General features: G+C 45.3%; 1 protein-coding gene across 1 annotated transcript in view; it reads left to right on the top strand.

Moving 5' to 3' along the window:
- Positions 1 to 12,072, top strand: part of LOC135374556 (glucose dehydrogenase [FAD, quinone]-like) — a 48,600-nt gene extending 36,528 nt beyond the window's left edge. Inside the window, exons 10-12 of the mRNA XM_064607496.1 lie at positions 5,995 to 6,172; positions 6,631 to 6,844; positions 11,898 to 12,072. Of these exons, the coding sequence (XP_064463566.1) occupies positions 5,995 to 6,172; positions 6,631 to 6,844; positions 11,898 to 12,072 (567 nt within the window). The remainder of the gene's footprint in view (positions 1 to 5,994; positions 6,173 to 6,630; positions 6,845 to 11,897) is intronic.
- Positions 12,073 to 13,506: the final 1,434 nt, after the last annotated feature.

Raw genomic sequence — 13,506 nt, 5'->3', positions numbered from 1 at the left:
ATTATTCCAGGAAATACATGCCAAGCAATTCAACAGGTAGTTCCAATCACAAGTTATGTGTTAAATGAAAGAATTACCAACGCCGTCGGTGAAGCAAGTACATATTTTTACTTTTGATGACTAGTGCCACAGGTGATGTATGCAGGAATGAGATGGTTAGTTTATAGCAAATCACTGCACAAATCTCACCATGCAGCAGAGGAGTGCGTGCCTGTGTTTTTTTCCATAAAATATGTACCACATAAATTCGCTGCACCCTAATGTCCTTCATACTGCCACATGCACGTCCTACACCTGTACTACTCATCACCGAAAAAAAAAAGGGAGAGAAAGCACACAATTTCCATGTTGAATCTAACACTGATTTCTTTGTTCCGCACACAAATCATGATTGGAACCACCTCCCCATTTGCCTCACATCCATTTTACCCACTAATCATTTTAAAACAGCATACTGCAATTACGTCTCACCAGTATAACATTTTGTGACCAAAGTGGACTTTCTCTACTACTGAGTTTTTATACTATAGTCATAACAAAGAAACAACTCTGTAATGCTTCTTGCATTCTGGAGAATCAATACTATGAAGAGCTGAGCACAGCATCGCGGTGCACCAGCCTTACAGAAGGTACTACACTTTCTTACTGCTAGGGAGAAACAGAAGCTCTCAATATATTAAGATACGCAGCTACATGTACTAGGCAGCGACCAGTAGCTTTCCTCAACGACTTTGTTTCTGACAAAAAATAAGGAGAGGGACACCGAACATGATCCACCATGCTATGCACTTATTGCCGCAAATTCTAAATGGGTAAAAAGGCGCGATTTCAATCGCAAAGGAATGCTAATGTTCAAGGGTGGACAAGCAGCATGCCAACCCAACAAAATACCCTAATTTCATGTGAAGTTACAATTGGGACACCAGCTCCTTAGGTTCTACCTTTCTAGACATAGGTGTGACATTTAAGTTATTAACACTACAAGCATGTGTTACTGTCACTAAAGAACAGCGGTGCATATGGCTAAAGTAAAATAAGCCAGAATAATATCCGTTTTAAGTTGAAATGTGCTGTTGCGGAGTGAAGGAGTGAAACGATAAAGTGATGCACGACTGATTGATGATAAAAATTGAAATACTCACTCAGTGTCACGAGAAACCATGCAAAAGAGATGCCCCCTCCTGGGTCTTTCAGCAAGTGATCCAAGGCCAAGCGTGTCTTGGATGCCTTTCCACGCGACTTGGCTAGGAAGGATGGGTGTGCCCAGAAGTGACCATCTCTGCTGGAACAGATTGAAACCGAAAAAATGAGGCAGGGACCAAGAACACGTAAAACATGTTCAACAATCACGACATCTTACAAGTAACACCACATCGACAAGTACATACGCATACTGAAGCACATGATATGTCCCATACGCATGTTCTTAGATCTTTTCACCTAGAATACAAAATTTACAGCCGAACGGTTTAGCATTCAGTATCTTCAAGCACTGAAGTGGGACCAAGAAGTAAATCTAACACATCAGCAAGTTAATTTACCTCCAGGCTACATCAGTTGGCATATGCGCACGGAGCTTGCTCAATTTCTTCTAGCCGGCAGCAGCTTCAAGTAACGGTACCTGGAAATAAGACACGGGATCATTTTCCTTCGCGCGTGCAATAAGGCGAAAGTACGCGTCTTCTGAGAGTACAGTACGTTTATTTTTGCTCCGCCAGCGCGATTTGAACTTCTAACCTGCTCCGTGAGGCGCCTCCGTTGTGCCTAGTAAGGAAGACGTAATCGTGCAATAATTAACCGTGCACTGCGGATACACCTTTCGGCCATGCGAAATATGATCACAGCGCAATGTGAGGTGAGTGTTGAGAAACAATAACACTTCATACATACCTGAAACACACTGTATTTAGACACATGGAACTTGCATCGACTTCCCCGCTGCCATTTGCAAACGCCGTCTGTCAATTTGAAAGTGACGTTGGCGATGACAATGTGTGCGCCCTTCGCCATCGTTGGTTCTGCAAATGCCGCCGACGCGGCTACACTGCTGCCGGCAGCATTGCGCGCTGCAGCTCTGTTCCGTTTGTTTATGGCACGTATTTTTCTGTCCGTTTATGTAATCTCTGTATATATTACGTAGACATCCGTCATCCTGTTCCCAGCTTAAGTAGCCTTTGTAGTGAAGGAGCTCGCAGTATAGGCTGGGCCCCAGTGTCGTTGCGTTTTCTGTCGCTAGTACACGCTGCACAAGTGTACTTTGTCATATTAAATACCCTGTAAACAGTAAACGCTCCCGTCTGTTCGTGTGTGTTTTTCGTGTGTTTTTGTCTTTAGAGCACACGGTATGCTAAACAATGATGTCCACTGTTTGTACGACATGCCGAGGTGTGTATGTACAGCAGCAGATATGAAAGTTATTGAAGTATGGACTTGGCATCTAATGAAATAGAATGTATAGCATAGCTGTGCCACCATATGCATGTACAGCAATCAACCATTTATTAAAATTCATTGTTCCCAGCAAGCGTAGCATAATGTGAGATACTGGAAGCCAATGTGAAAGTATGGAGGACTACAGTAAAATCTACAGCCATTTGACCGTAATCAGGATTACGGACACACTACCGTCTTGTTTACGGTGGTAACCGTCATAATTACGGTATATTTCATTGGTGCTGTATTAATTACACTGCTTGGACCGTATTTCCAATTGCGGTTCCTTTTCCTAGCAAAAGAATACAAAATGTATATAGCATATGAGCATAGCAAAAATGTTAGAGAGAAAGGAGGATGAGTGAGAGAGAGTGACTGGTTTGTCTCTTCAGATGACGCATCCTGGAAGTTCGCTGAGAAGCCGTGTTAGTTTAGCTCAATTGGGAGAGCCCTGGACCAGAAGATGTGGGTTCGAGTCCTACAGCTGGCTAACCTTTTCAGTGACTTTCATTGTTCATCGTTCACTTCTTAGGCAATTTGAGGCTCTGTATGTATTTGTCCTTTGTTGTTCCAGCCTCAGAATATTTTCAGTTCTCTCACTGTGATGTCATTTGTTTACAAACAGGTAGAGGTCTATTCTCGTTGAAAGTCGTTCCACGTCTAACAAATTCTGAAGCACAGACGTGCGTTAAAATACCTCAATTTGGATATGCAAATGAGCCGAAACCGAAACCACAGCGACCGGGGAGCACAGCGCTCATTCACGTCAGGTGGGCACGTGATTTGAACCGATGGAAATGATCGGAGCAGGTGCCGATCTGCTGGCGAGATAAACCGCTTTCCGGCACAGATAAGCCTCGGTCGGCGTAGATGTCTTTCGGTTTCTGTTGATTTGCATACCGAAATTCAGTGATGAATATTTGACGGCACGCGCTCTTTTCTGGATTTTTACAAGATACACTCTAAAAACAGAGCTTCACCGCATAACACGTAGTGCGCCAATCGTTGTCGCGAACGATAGGGCTATCGCTTTTGATTCGAGAAGACGTGGAGGCGTACGCCTTTTTGTGGCAATTATCATATATCCGAATTGCCGCAAAAAGGCGTACGCCCCTCTCTCCTCGAATTAGAAGCGATAACCCTATCATTCGTGGCAAAGATTGGCGCGCAACGTGCTATGCGGTGAAGCTCTGCTTTTAGAGTGTAGAATGGCTCTCAACGAGGGTTGTTTCCCGTTCCGCTATCTCGCTTTTGCCCAACATTCCCTAATTAAAGAGTTCATTAATGAGTTTCAGGTAATTAGTCACCTTGTAGTTACATACTCTCTTCCAGAGGCTGTCCCACTGGCCTCTCACTTGCAAACTCACAAACGTGGAGCGTGGGGTTGACCTTGCGGGCCCACGTGGACCACACTAGGGGCATATATTTTTGTGTAGCTAGTGCGCCACCTATTTTCTTTCGTGATTGTTTAAATTTGTCTGCGCAAATAAATTCCTGTCAGTTGTGAGTTTGCAGATACGTTTGTCTCCTTGTTTTAACCGCCCTTCGTCCCGTCTCAGTGCTGCATTGAAGCGCATTGATGCGACACAGGAACTCGTCTTCTACGTTTGGCAGATTCCTGAAAAACGCGAGACGCAATGGCATAGGCGAGTGGAGGCCAATCAAACTTTATCCCGCAAACAAGCAGCAGCGCCACCTCTCGGCGTCGACTATCCTTGACTTTGCTGACCAAGAGCGAGGGCGGCTCCGCCCCCAAATGGCGCGCCAATAGGAGGACTCGGGAGGCGGAGCGCTGCGGCCTCTGCTCTTGTCTAATAGATGGCGCATTGGAGCGCTCGGTTAGGGATATGTGAGCCGCTGTCGTCTGCTTCTTCCGGTAGAGCTACGACCTCGAAGCCTCTGCTCTCGCGTAAGAGATGGCGCAACATTGGCGCTCGGTAAGGGCACGTGTGGTCGTCACAACTTTGACCCTCGACCTTGAGACTGGCCGGTAACCTAAATTCCGATGACGCGGCGATACCAAACCATAGTGCGTAGTTTTGACAATTATGCTTCATGGATATGTCATTACATTACCAAATTTGTGGCCAGTTCGACGTTTCGCTCCGCTCTTTTGCGTAAACATTGTCTCAGCTCATGAAAAATGAAAGAAATATTTGTTCTACTCCTTGCACTGAAATAAATCATTTAAAATAATTGTACTGTGTTTCTTTTTTTCTTTTTGTAAGTAGTTACGCAAGTATATAAAAAGAACAGAAATGTTGCTGCTTGTTCTACTCCTCGCACTGAAATAAATAATTTAAAATAATTGAACCTCTGTATGCAATAAGGGGATAAGTCGAAAAATCCCAAAATGAGAAAAGGGGCCTGATATGACTGGCCATCCCATTGACACACATGCATTTCCCGTTTTTTACCATGCTGTAGCGGGCCAACAAATCGCAATAAGGCCCTAAGTTTTCATTGGCAGGTGCATACTGGTATGTAGATGTCATTGCAACAAAAATAGTAAAAAGAGGATAAGTCGACTTATCCCCTTATTGCATACAGAGGTTCAGTTGTACTGTGTGTTTCTTTTCACGTTTTTGTTTTCTTTTTGTAAGTAGTTGCGCAAGTATACTGCGTAGTTTTGACGATTATGCTTCATGAATGTGTCATTATTAGATTACTAAACTTTTTGGCCAGTTCGACGTTTCGCTCCGCTCTTATGCGTGAACATTGCCTCAGCTCATGGAAAATGAAAGAAATGTTGCTGCTTTTGTTCTACTCCTCGCACTGAAATAAATCATTTAAAATAATTGTACTGTGTGTCTCTTTTTTTTGTAAGTAGTTACGCAAGTACGTAAAAGGGAAAGAAATGTTGCTGATGGTTCTACTCCTCGCACTCCCGAGTCCTCCTATTGGCGCGCCATTTGGGGGCGGAGCCTCCCTCGCTCTTGGTCAGCAAAGTCAAGGATAGTCGACGCCGAGAGGTGGCGCTGCTGCTTGTTTGCGGGATAAAGTTTGATTGGCCTCCACTCGCCTATGCCATTGCGTCTCGCGTTTTTCAGGAATCTGCCAAACGTAGAAGACGAGTTCCTGTGTCGCATGTCGCTTCAATGCAGCACTGAGACGGGACGAAGGGCGGTTAAAACAAGGAGACAAACGTATCTGCAAACTCACAACTGACAGGAATTTATTTGCGCAGACAAATTTAAACAATCACGAAGGAAAATAGGTGGCGCACTAGCTACACAAAACTCTATGCCCCTAGTGTGGTCCACGTGGGCCCGCAAGGTCAACCCCACACTCCACGTTTAGAAACTATTTTTCTAGGTCAGTCAACGCAGGACTAAACGTGGAGGACTTCTAAACGTGGAGTGTGGGGTTGACCTTGCGGGCCCACGTGGACCACACTAGGGGCATAGATTTTTGTGTAGCTAGTGCGCCACCTATTTTCCATCCTGATTGTCAAATACAGCGAGATACCAGCACTGAAAAGGCAGTGTTTTCTGTCGCGAAAATCTCTATGCTTGTACTATAGGCCGTTCACCTAACTGAACAACTCTTTTTCTTTTTCAGATTTACGATCAATATTACCTACCGAATCGTGGCAAACCAGGATTCATGATCATTCCCGTTTTGAACAGGCCAAAGTCGACTGGTACAATTAAATTAAACACTTCTGATCCACGCGACTATCCCATCATCGATCCGAAATATTATTCCCATGAAGAGGACATAAAGGTGGCAGCCGAAGGTGAGAGCATGTCGTAGCATCATTTACCTCGTATAGTGCATTTGTCTGGGAAAAAAATGTTCGCATCTTTGTGGAGTGTTGCCGAGCTTGCGAAATGTTTGTTGTAGCTCGGCAGTAATACCCATAGTATACTCGTACTGCTATATTTAGCCAGATAATGGATGCACTTTCTCATTCCACGTATAGCAATAAAGGAGGAACAAAAAAAAAAACGCGTCAAAATAAAGAAATGCGCTATTTATTTACTTGCGAAAAGAAAACTGACGCTCAAGGTATGCATAACTCGCTATAATGCGAAGTATTCGAGTCGAATTCCCATGTACGCTGTATACACGGAGAAAAAGTATCAGCCTGGTTAATTATGCAATTTTATATGTACGATATTTCGGCACCAGTGCACGATCTGCGTAATGGCAGTATTTCACATTTTTTTATGTCAAAATTTTTATGTCATGCAGCCGCAGAGTTAGTCCTCAGGGTCATGAACACTACCGCCATGAGAAAATTTGGGACTGCGCCATGGAGTATTCCGTTTCCGGGATGCTCAGCAGACATGTACACCAAGGAGTACCTGAAATGCCTGCCGAGACAGCAGACTCTGACGGGCTGGCATTACGTAGGCACCTGCAAGATGGGTTGTGACGACAACGCAGTCGTGGATCCCTGGCTCAGGTAAGCAAACCTTTAAATGATCAGTACAAGGTCGCACCCAATATTTTTTCTTTCCTGGCTGCAGCACGTTGACGACAAATATCATGTAGTCTTGCAGAAGACCAATAACCGTAGCTGACCCATAGCATGAGAGCGAAGTCTTTGATGTACACGCGCTCTAGAAACGCATCAACTCCTTGGTGTTCCAGTAGAGGATTAGTGAAGTTGATCTTGCCCCGTGGAGCGGCGGAGACCAGGATCGGTTAGAGCTAAAGGGCCCGTCTACGTCACACCAGCAGATCGCGCAGGCCTTCCAAGTATACGCAGGAACCTGCAACGGGATATTTTTATGACGTTTTTCTCAACTGAGTTGTGTTGCCGTCTGCAGAAGGGGGCATGCGCAAGCTTAAGCACATCACGCAGTGTGAATATACTGTTTCTCGAAAATGGTTTGCATGCTCTGCTCCCGATGCATTGCTCGATGAACAGACATTTTTAAAGAAGAAAGCGCCACCTGTGACACGCAAGGGCTCATGGGAACTTAGAGCGCCTTAGAGCATCACGAGACGACCAGAGGCGGAGGTAGAAGAACAACAACAACACTCCCGCGCTTCGTAGCAGCAGCTTCAGCCGGGGTAGACCATAACCGAAAGAGACGACGGAGCAGTGTCCCTCAAAGTTCCCATGTCGCTTTGCGCCTCGCCCGTGGGGGCGCGTGCATCTTTGTAAACTCGTATTCGCTCCGAGATCGAGCAGTGTCGGCGCGCTGCGGGAGAAACGATGAACTACCATTGTGTGGACGCGTCGTCTGCTTTTACACGCTTATTCAGCGTTTACTGCAGTAGGTGGAGCATTGGAGAACCAGACAGTATCGAACCAGTGATCTTCCGGTCAATATACACTAGAATTACGGAAAAGAAGTATCAATTCCGAACATCGGCCCACGCGTTATCCACACTAGAAGGGTGACAGTTTCGCCCCCATAGGTCGACCTCGCAGCGAATATTCAGTCCGACTGATGCGCTTTGGGCCACGTGAGCTTTCCGCAACGGATGAAAGTGCCGTGGGAAAACTGTTTGACTTGCATTTCGATCTTTTCTGTCGCTTAAAGTGAATGAAGCAGGCGCGCTACGTCGTGAATTGCGCCATACTTCGTAACAGAAATCATCTGCCGCCCGGTTCTACTGAGCGACCTCGCAATTCGGCACCTTTATTCTATCCGCTACGGGACTGCCGAGGGGGACAAGTGGGGATCGAACAATTAAATTATGTAGTTTTGGTAGCCATTCTGATCAACCGTGTATGCTGTCACTCCTTGCGCGACTGAAGACCAACCAGTAAAAGCAAAGAAGAACAGGAATGTCCAAGGCGGATGAAAACAAACGATTGCCTTGTAGTGAGGGCCGAAAGACGGGCGTGTTGCTATGGGTCCACATTCGAAAAGGGGAGAGCACAAAACACAGCGGATGACATGTACAGGCCTCGGAACGCGTGCTGAATTTTTCGCATGTCTAACCGCCGTCCGCTCTCACCGTCCTCCGTTCCCGCTCCGAGAGCCCCCGCCCTGCAGTAGGAACGTAGGTTAGATGTTACAGTTTCTCCAAATTTTGAAGTTTTCGTGGCCTGTTTCGGAACCGAAGAGGTCGACGGGGGAGCAGTTATAAGTAGATGGATGTGTTAGAGCTGAGCATAAAATGAAATGATATGGAAAATGTGGGAAACAAACAATCATCTTCTCGCAGGTGCGAGGAAATATTTTTTTAGCTCCTTATACTACACTGAGGCACGGGGTCGCGCAAGCGAAGCAGGTCTGCTATACAGGATGCCACAGTACGACGATATTTTCTCCCTCACTACACCGTTGCCGGACGCTATCAACCCTGCGCGAGCCCAGCATCACTGTGTCCTTGCTGTGTTCACATCCTCTGTCACGACTTCGCGACACGCGCAGAATAGCATTTCCACACGCGACATCACACGGGCGGTACGCGAAATGCAACGAAATGCGCATATACTTCCTGCTACATATATCTTCAGCTGCACTACTAAGGGAGTTGCCTCAGGACGGGAGCCGCCGACATTTCGAACAGAGACTGTTATTCTTCTGGGCACTGTCGTCATCATTAGCGTGATATTTAAAGGGTTAGGCGTGACGTGTTAAAGGTTCATGCGAATTGTGGGTCAACAGCCTGAGGGAAGAAAGGGTCCGTACAGGCGTCTACAGCCGGAGTGAATGGCCGCTTTGTTAGAGTGTGGAGGGGATTATGTAAACGAAGTGATCCAGACCGGTTACAGAAATAGGAGGTTCACGTACACGGGGACGAAACGGGACAACAGGCAGGAGTTGGCAAGCATTCGGAAACATAAAGAGGTTAGTGGTTACATGGGGAAAATTCCAGAGCGAGCAGAGCCTTTTTTTTAAAGATATATATTCGTAATACAAAGTTGTGGCATCCACTAAAGAAAGCAAAAAGCAGTGGCGATGATATAGGGGATAGAAGGGAAAGGTCGGAACATATTTTATTTGTGAAGCGTTTCTAGGGTGCCTTGTGATTTCTTGATACCGAACGGGAGAAGAGCGTTGAACTTGTATATGAGATAGTTATATTGGGAATTACCATAGTAAACGTTTACGTACAGGGCACTTTTTTTTCAGTATTCTACGTGAAGTATGTTAAACGTTGCTGTTGGTACAAAACATGCCGTCAGTTCGCTTGAGACAGCACCAGACAACTGCCATCGAAGTCAAGTATAGAAATTGTTGTAGGGTTAGTCTTAGACGGCGCAGAGCACGTTGGGGTTACCCACAACAGAGTGGTGAGCTATTCGTCGAGCACAACTGCGCGCTCCCCTCGTCAGAGCCCATGGGGTTCGGTGTTGTAGGTAGAATTTAATATATCTATATATTTTTTTTCTCACGTTCGTGAATAACTTTTGTAACATTTGTTATCTTTTATTTCACTGCCCACTCTGCCATTTGCATACGCTGTGATCACCCTCCTTCGTCAACAGCTGTATTTCCAAAAGGACGAAGGCGACGTCGGTTGTTGAAGGAGGAACCACATTTATTTATTTATTTATTTATTTATTTATTTATGCATTCATTCCTAAATACCCCAAGGGTCCTTAGAGGCATTACATCGGGGTGGGAACGGAGCATACGTAAGAATAATAACATCGTTACATATGGTTCACAAAAAACAGCATTGATCCGTACAACATTAAAAGTAATCAATTATCAGTATCAGATATCAGTAGCAGCGTTAACCAATACAAATGACAACAAGGCAGTAATCAGCGGTGATACATACATGGTGTCCAAGCTAATGTGCTCGGTGGTGCACGGTAGCATGGTGGTGCACGTGAGTCTCCTGTTCGATCCTCCTGTATTTTTCGTTGTGGCTGAATAATTAATTAGGCTGAATTAGTTAGCTAAATTTTTAATTGTTCGTCTTAGGGCCGAGATGTGAATTGCAAAGGGTACAACGTGTCGAGAAACAACCCATCGCACTTGTTTCCTACCGCGTACGGCCTGCGTGGTTTTTTTTCTTTTTTTTTTTTTTTTTCCTGGTAAGAGAGAACGCGCGCGAAACTCGAAAGTGTATGACGTGACACAAGGCGAGAGCACCTACACGCTCGCCTTGATTTCGGAGCTCTCAAGCGTACAGAAGAACTACTACATCGGTTATCTGCCAAGGAGGGCCGTTCAGGTGAGCTCTGACTTGAAGGTCACTGCTTCGCATATAAGGGGTGTAGTCGTTCTTATGTACGCATGAGAGCTCTGAAATCGAGGCGCACGCGTAAGTGCGCTGACCTCGTGTCACGTCATAGACTTTCGAGTTTCGCGCGCGTTCTATCTTACCAGGAAAAATAAAAAGAAAAAAAAAACGAAAAGCTCCACGCAAGCCACACGCTGTCGGAAACACAGGCAGACACAGGCAATTAGAACACGAGACTTCACACAATATTCTGCAGCTTCGTTCGCTTATGACGCACCGTGTGTGTGTTTTTTTAGAACTCGGTGCACGTTAGCCTGAGCACCCTATATAAGCAAAAGACAACCCAGGGCATCAGAAATAAAAATAATAACAAAATGTATGTATAAAAAAAGTAGCGTATACACGTTATTTAGAGAACATACATCAAAGTTCTCATAGATGATATTTCGAATACATGCTGAAGAATAATTGAAGCGAACAGGGGTGGACCAGGTTTTTCCTGAGGAGGGGCTCCACCCATGGACAGCATGCTAGACACACCATCTAGGGACAATTAAACACTGTGTGAAGACAGAAATTGAGGAGGGGGACAGTACATTCGGACCCACCACCCCCTCTAGATCCGGCCCTGGCTTCATTCAACATTTCATGCACAGTGCTTATTTTTTTCATCCACATCTATCATGTACAAAAAAGAAAAGAGATGCAACGTGGTTAAAATTACGTGGTGGTACAATCAGGTGTGGTATAGAAAGTGATCCGATACATTTTGCTGGAATGTCTCATGATTTTGAATGCGTGCATGCGCGGTGGCAACGTCATTATAACCCATAGCTGTACAGGAGAAAAATGATTTGGAAAATGTGTTGTGCTGTAAGGTTAAAGCGCTTGACCTTGTTACAACAAGGGACAGCAGCCGGGCGCTTGACCTTGTTAGGGTGATTGATAGGGGCAACACGACTCTTGAACGAGAGGTGGGGGACTGAATTAGACAATCAGGGTGCAAGATTTAGAGCGTAGCAAAACCGGTGCATTTTGAGAAAACTCTTCAAATCATATATTCTCGCTATACGGGTTGCTGAAACTAGGCTACATATACTTCTAATGTTATCAACATGTAATGCGTAGTTCTGTTCACGCATGTGAGATTGGAAATTGACAGCAGTTCGGAGCGTGAAGAATTGCCAAAGAAATGTGCATCTCATGTGTGATGGCGTTCGAACGCTGTTGCAGCTCCTATTTGTGGTGTCAGCAGTACAATGCGCTCTGCCATCTTTCACATGCGCCACTAAGCTCTAATGTCACGTCCATTGTGTGTGTCTTCTGTAAAACATGCAGATGGGGTTTACACGCAGGGTACGAGGTGGTGTGAAGAACTTACGTGTAGTGGACGGGTCCATCATGCCAACCATCGTCACGGGAAATGTCCTGGGAGCCATATACATGATTGCAGCCAAAGGAGCAGATATGATACTTCAAGACCACGAATTACCGCCGTTTGTTCAAGTTAATAAACAATCTGTTTCATAATTTAGGTGTCAGTTTTTCATCCACTCCATAGTCTCAACATGAGGGAATGGGGTCCGTTGAAATTTTATTCAGTGCTCAACTTAATAATGGCTTAGTGATTACAGGAAAGAGGTCAGCACAAAATACCGCCAGGGTTGAGCTCCTAAACTGTTGCCTCTACGCTTGTTTTTGTTTTTAGTAACTGAGCCTCGAGTATTTTTCTTGCATTATGGCGCAGCATACAGACACGGAAAATATTGGACTGCTGATCGGTAAAGACATGCACTATGTATTTCTACGTAACCTCTAGTGAAGTAGTAGAAGTCTAGTTCGAGTAGGTAGTGTCAAACCCGCGACCCTCGGGCCACTTGTGCACCACAGTCAGCTGTTCCGTGGTCCGCAGGCCTAGGGCCGCACAACAGGCGAAAGCTGTTCTTTGGAAAAATATTAATGACGAATAGATCACTTCACGAAATCCCATGAAGCCTAGCGCGCCGGTGCAGTATGGGAGCATCTGCGTATCGGTAGACAGAGTAACCCCAAGTGGTTTCGGTTTTCCTTCTCCACTTGGCTCTTTCAGTATGGACGCGCGGTTGCAACTACCGCGGAGGAAGAGATCGGTCATCAACAACTAAAAGCTGTTTCGTGTCCAAAGAGTAAGTGTTCAGTATAGAATTATACCTTGTCTTGTAAAGTCTCAAAAGTAACGAGTTCAACTTTTCCAAGCTGGTTATCACGAAGTATTCACGGGGATATTACCTTCGGCGTGTAAACACGATTTTTATCTTCAGTTTATGCAGATTTTCGACATAAAAGCTTTCTTCATTCGAACCACTCGGCTACATAAGGAGGGAGTTCGTGTAGACAAAGCCTAAACAGTTGTTCGTTGGTAAAACCACGAGGGAATAGATAAGGGACATGGCTATGAGTTTTAGAACCCCCAAAACTAGGGCGATGAGTTGCGGGTAGTAACGGGGTGATTTCAGGCAGAGTCAGGCAGGGTAGGCCGGTCGACCTCTCAGATTTTTTCGTTCTAATATACATTGAAGCCTAGTGCTTAGGAAGTACATTGGCGGAGGAAATAACAGAAAATATATTACATTTTTTATAATAATGTTCAAGACTGACCATTTCGAGCACTGCGCTTCCTCGCAATTTCCAGCCCTCGTATCTTCCTAATCATTAAAGGTACTATGAAATGTGCCGAACCTGCCATATATATTTTTTTTTTTTCAGGAAACGGTGCTTCCTGCAGAGAAACTAATATGGTAGAAATTTTTCCGGGCAAAATCGCTCCACTCTGTGAGAAAGGAGCGCTTCAAGTTTCACTTCCGCATTCCTCCTCTCCCACGCGCATTCTCCTGCCATGGAGGTAAGAAACTAAGGAGACGCCCTAAGCGCCTCTCCCAATGCAAGCAGGCGTGTTCTGATTCGCGCACGGCATTGCGGTTAGTT

The sequence above is a fragment of the Ornithodoros turicata genome, unplaced genomic scaffold (assembly GCF_037126465.1).
Source record: "Ornithodoros turicata isolate Travis unplaced genomic scaffold, ASM3712646v1 Chromosome76, whole genome shotgun sequence".
Taxonomy (NCBI): Eukaryota; Metazoa; Arthropoda; class Arachnida; order Ixodida; family Argasidae; genus Ornithodoros; species Ornithodoros turicata.
This window is presented reverse-complemented; position numbering and strand designations above follow the sequence as displayed.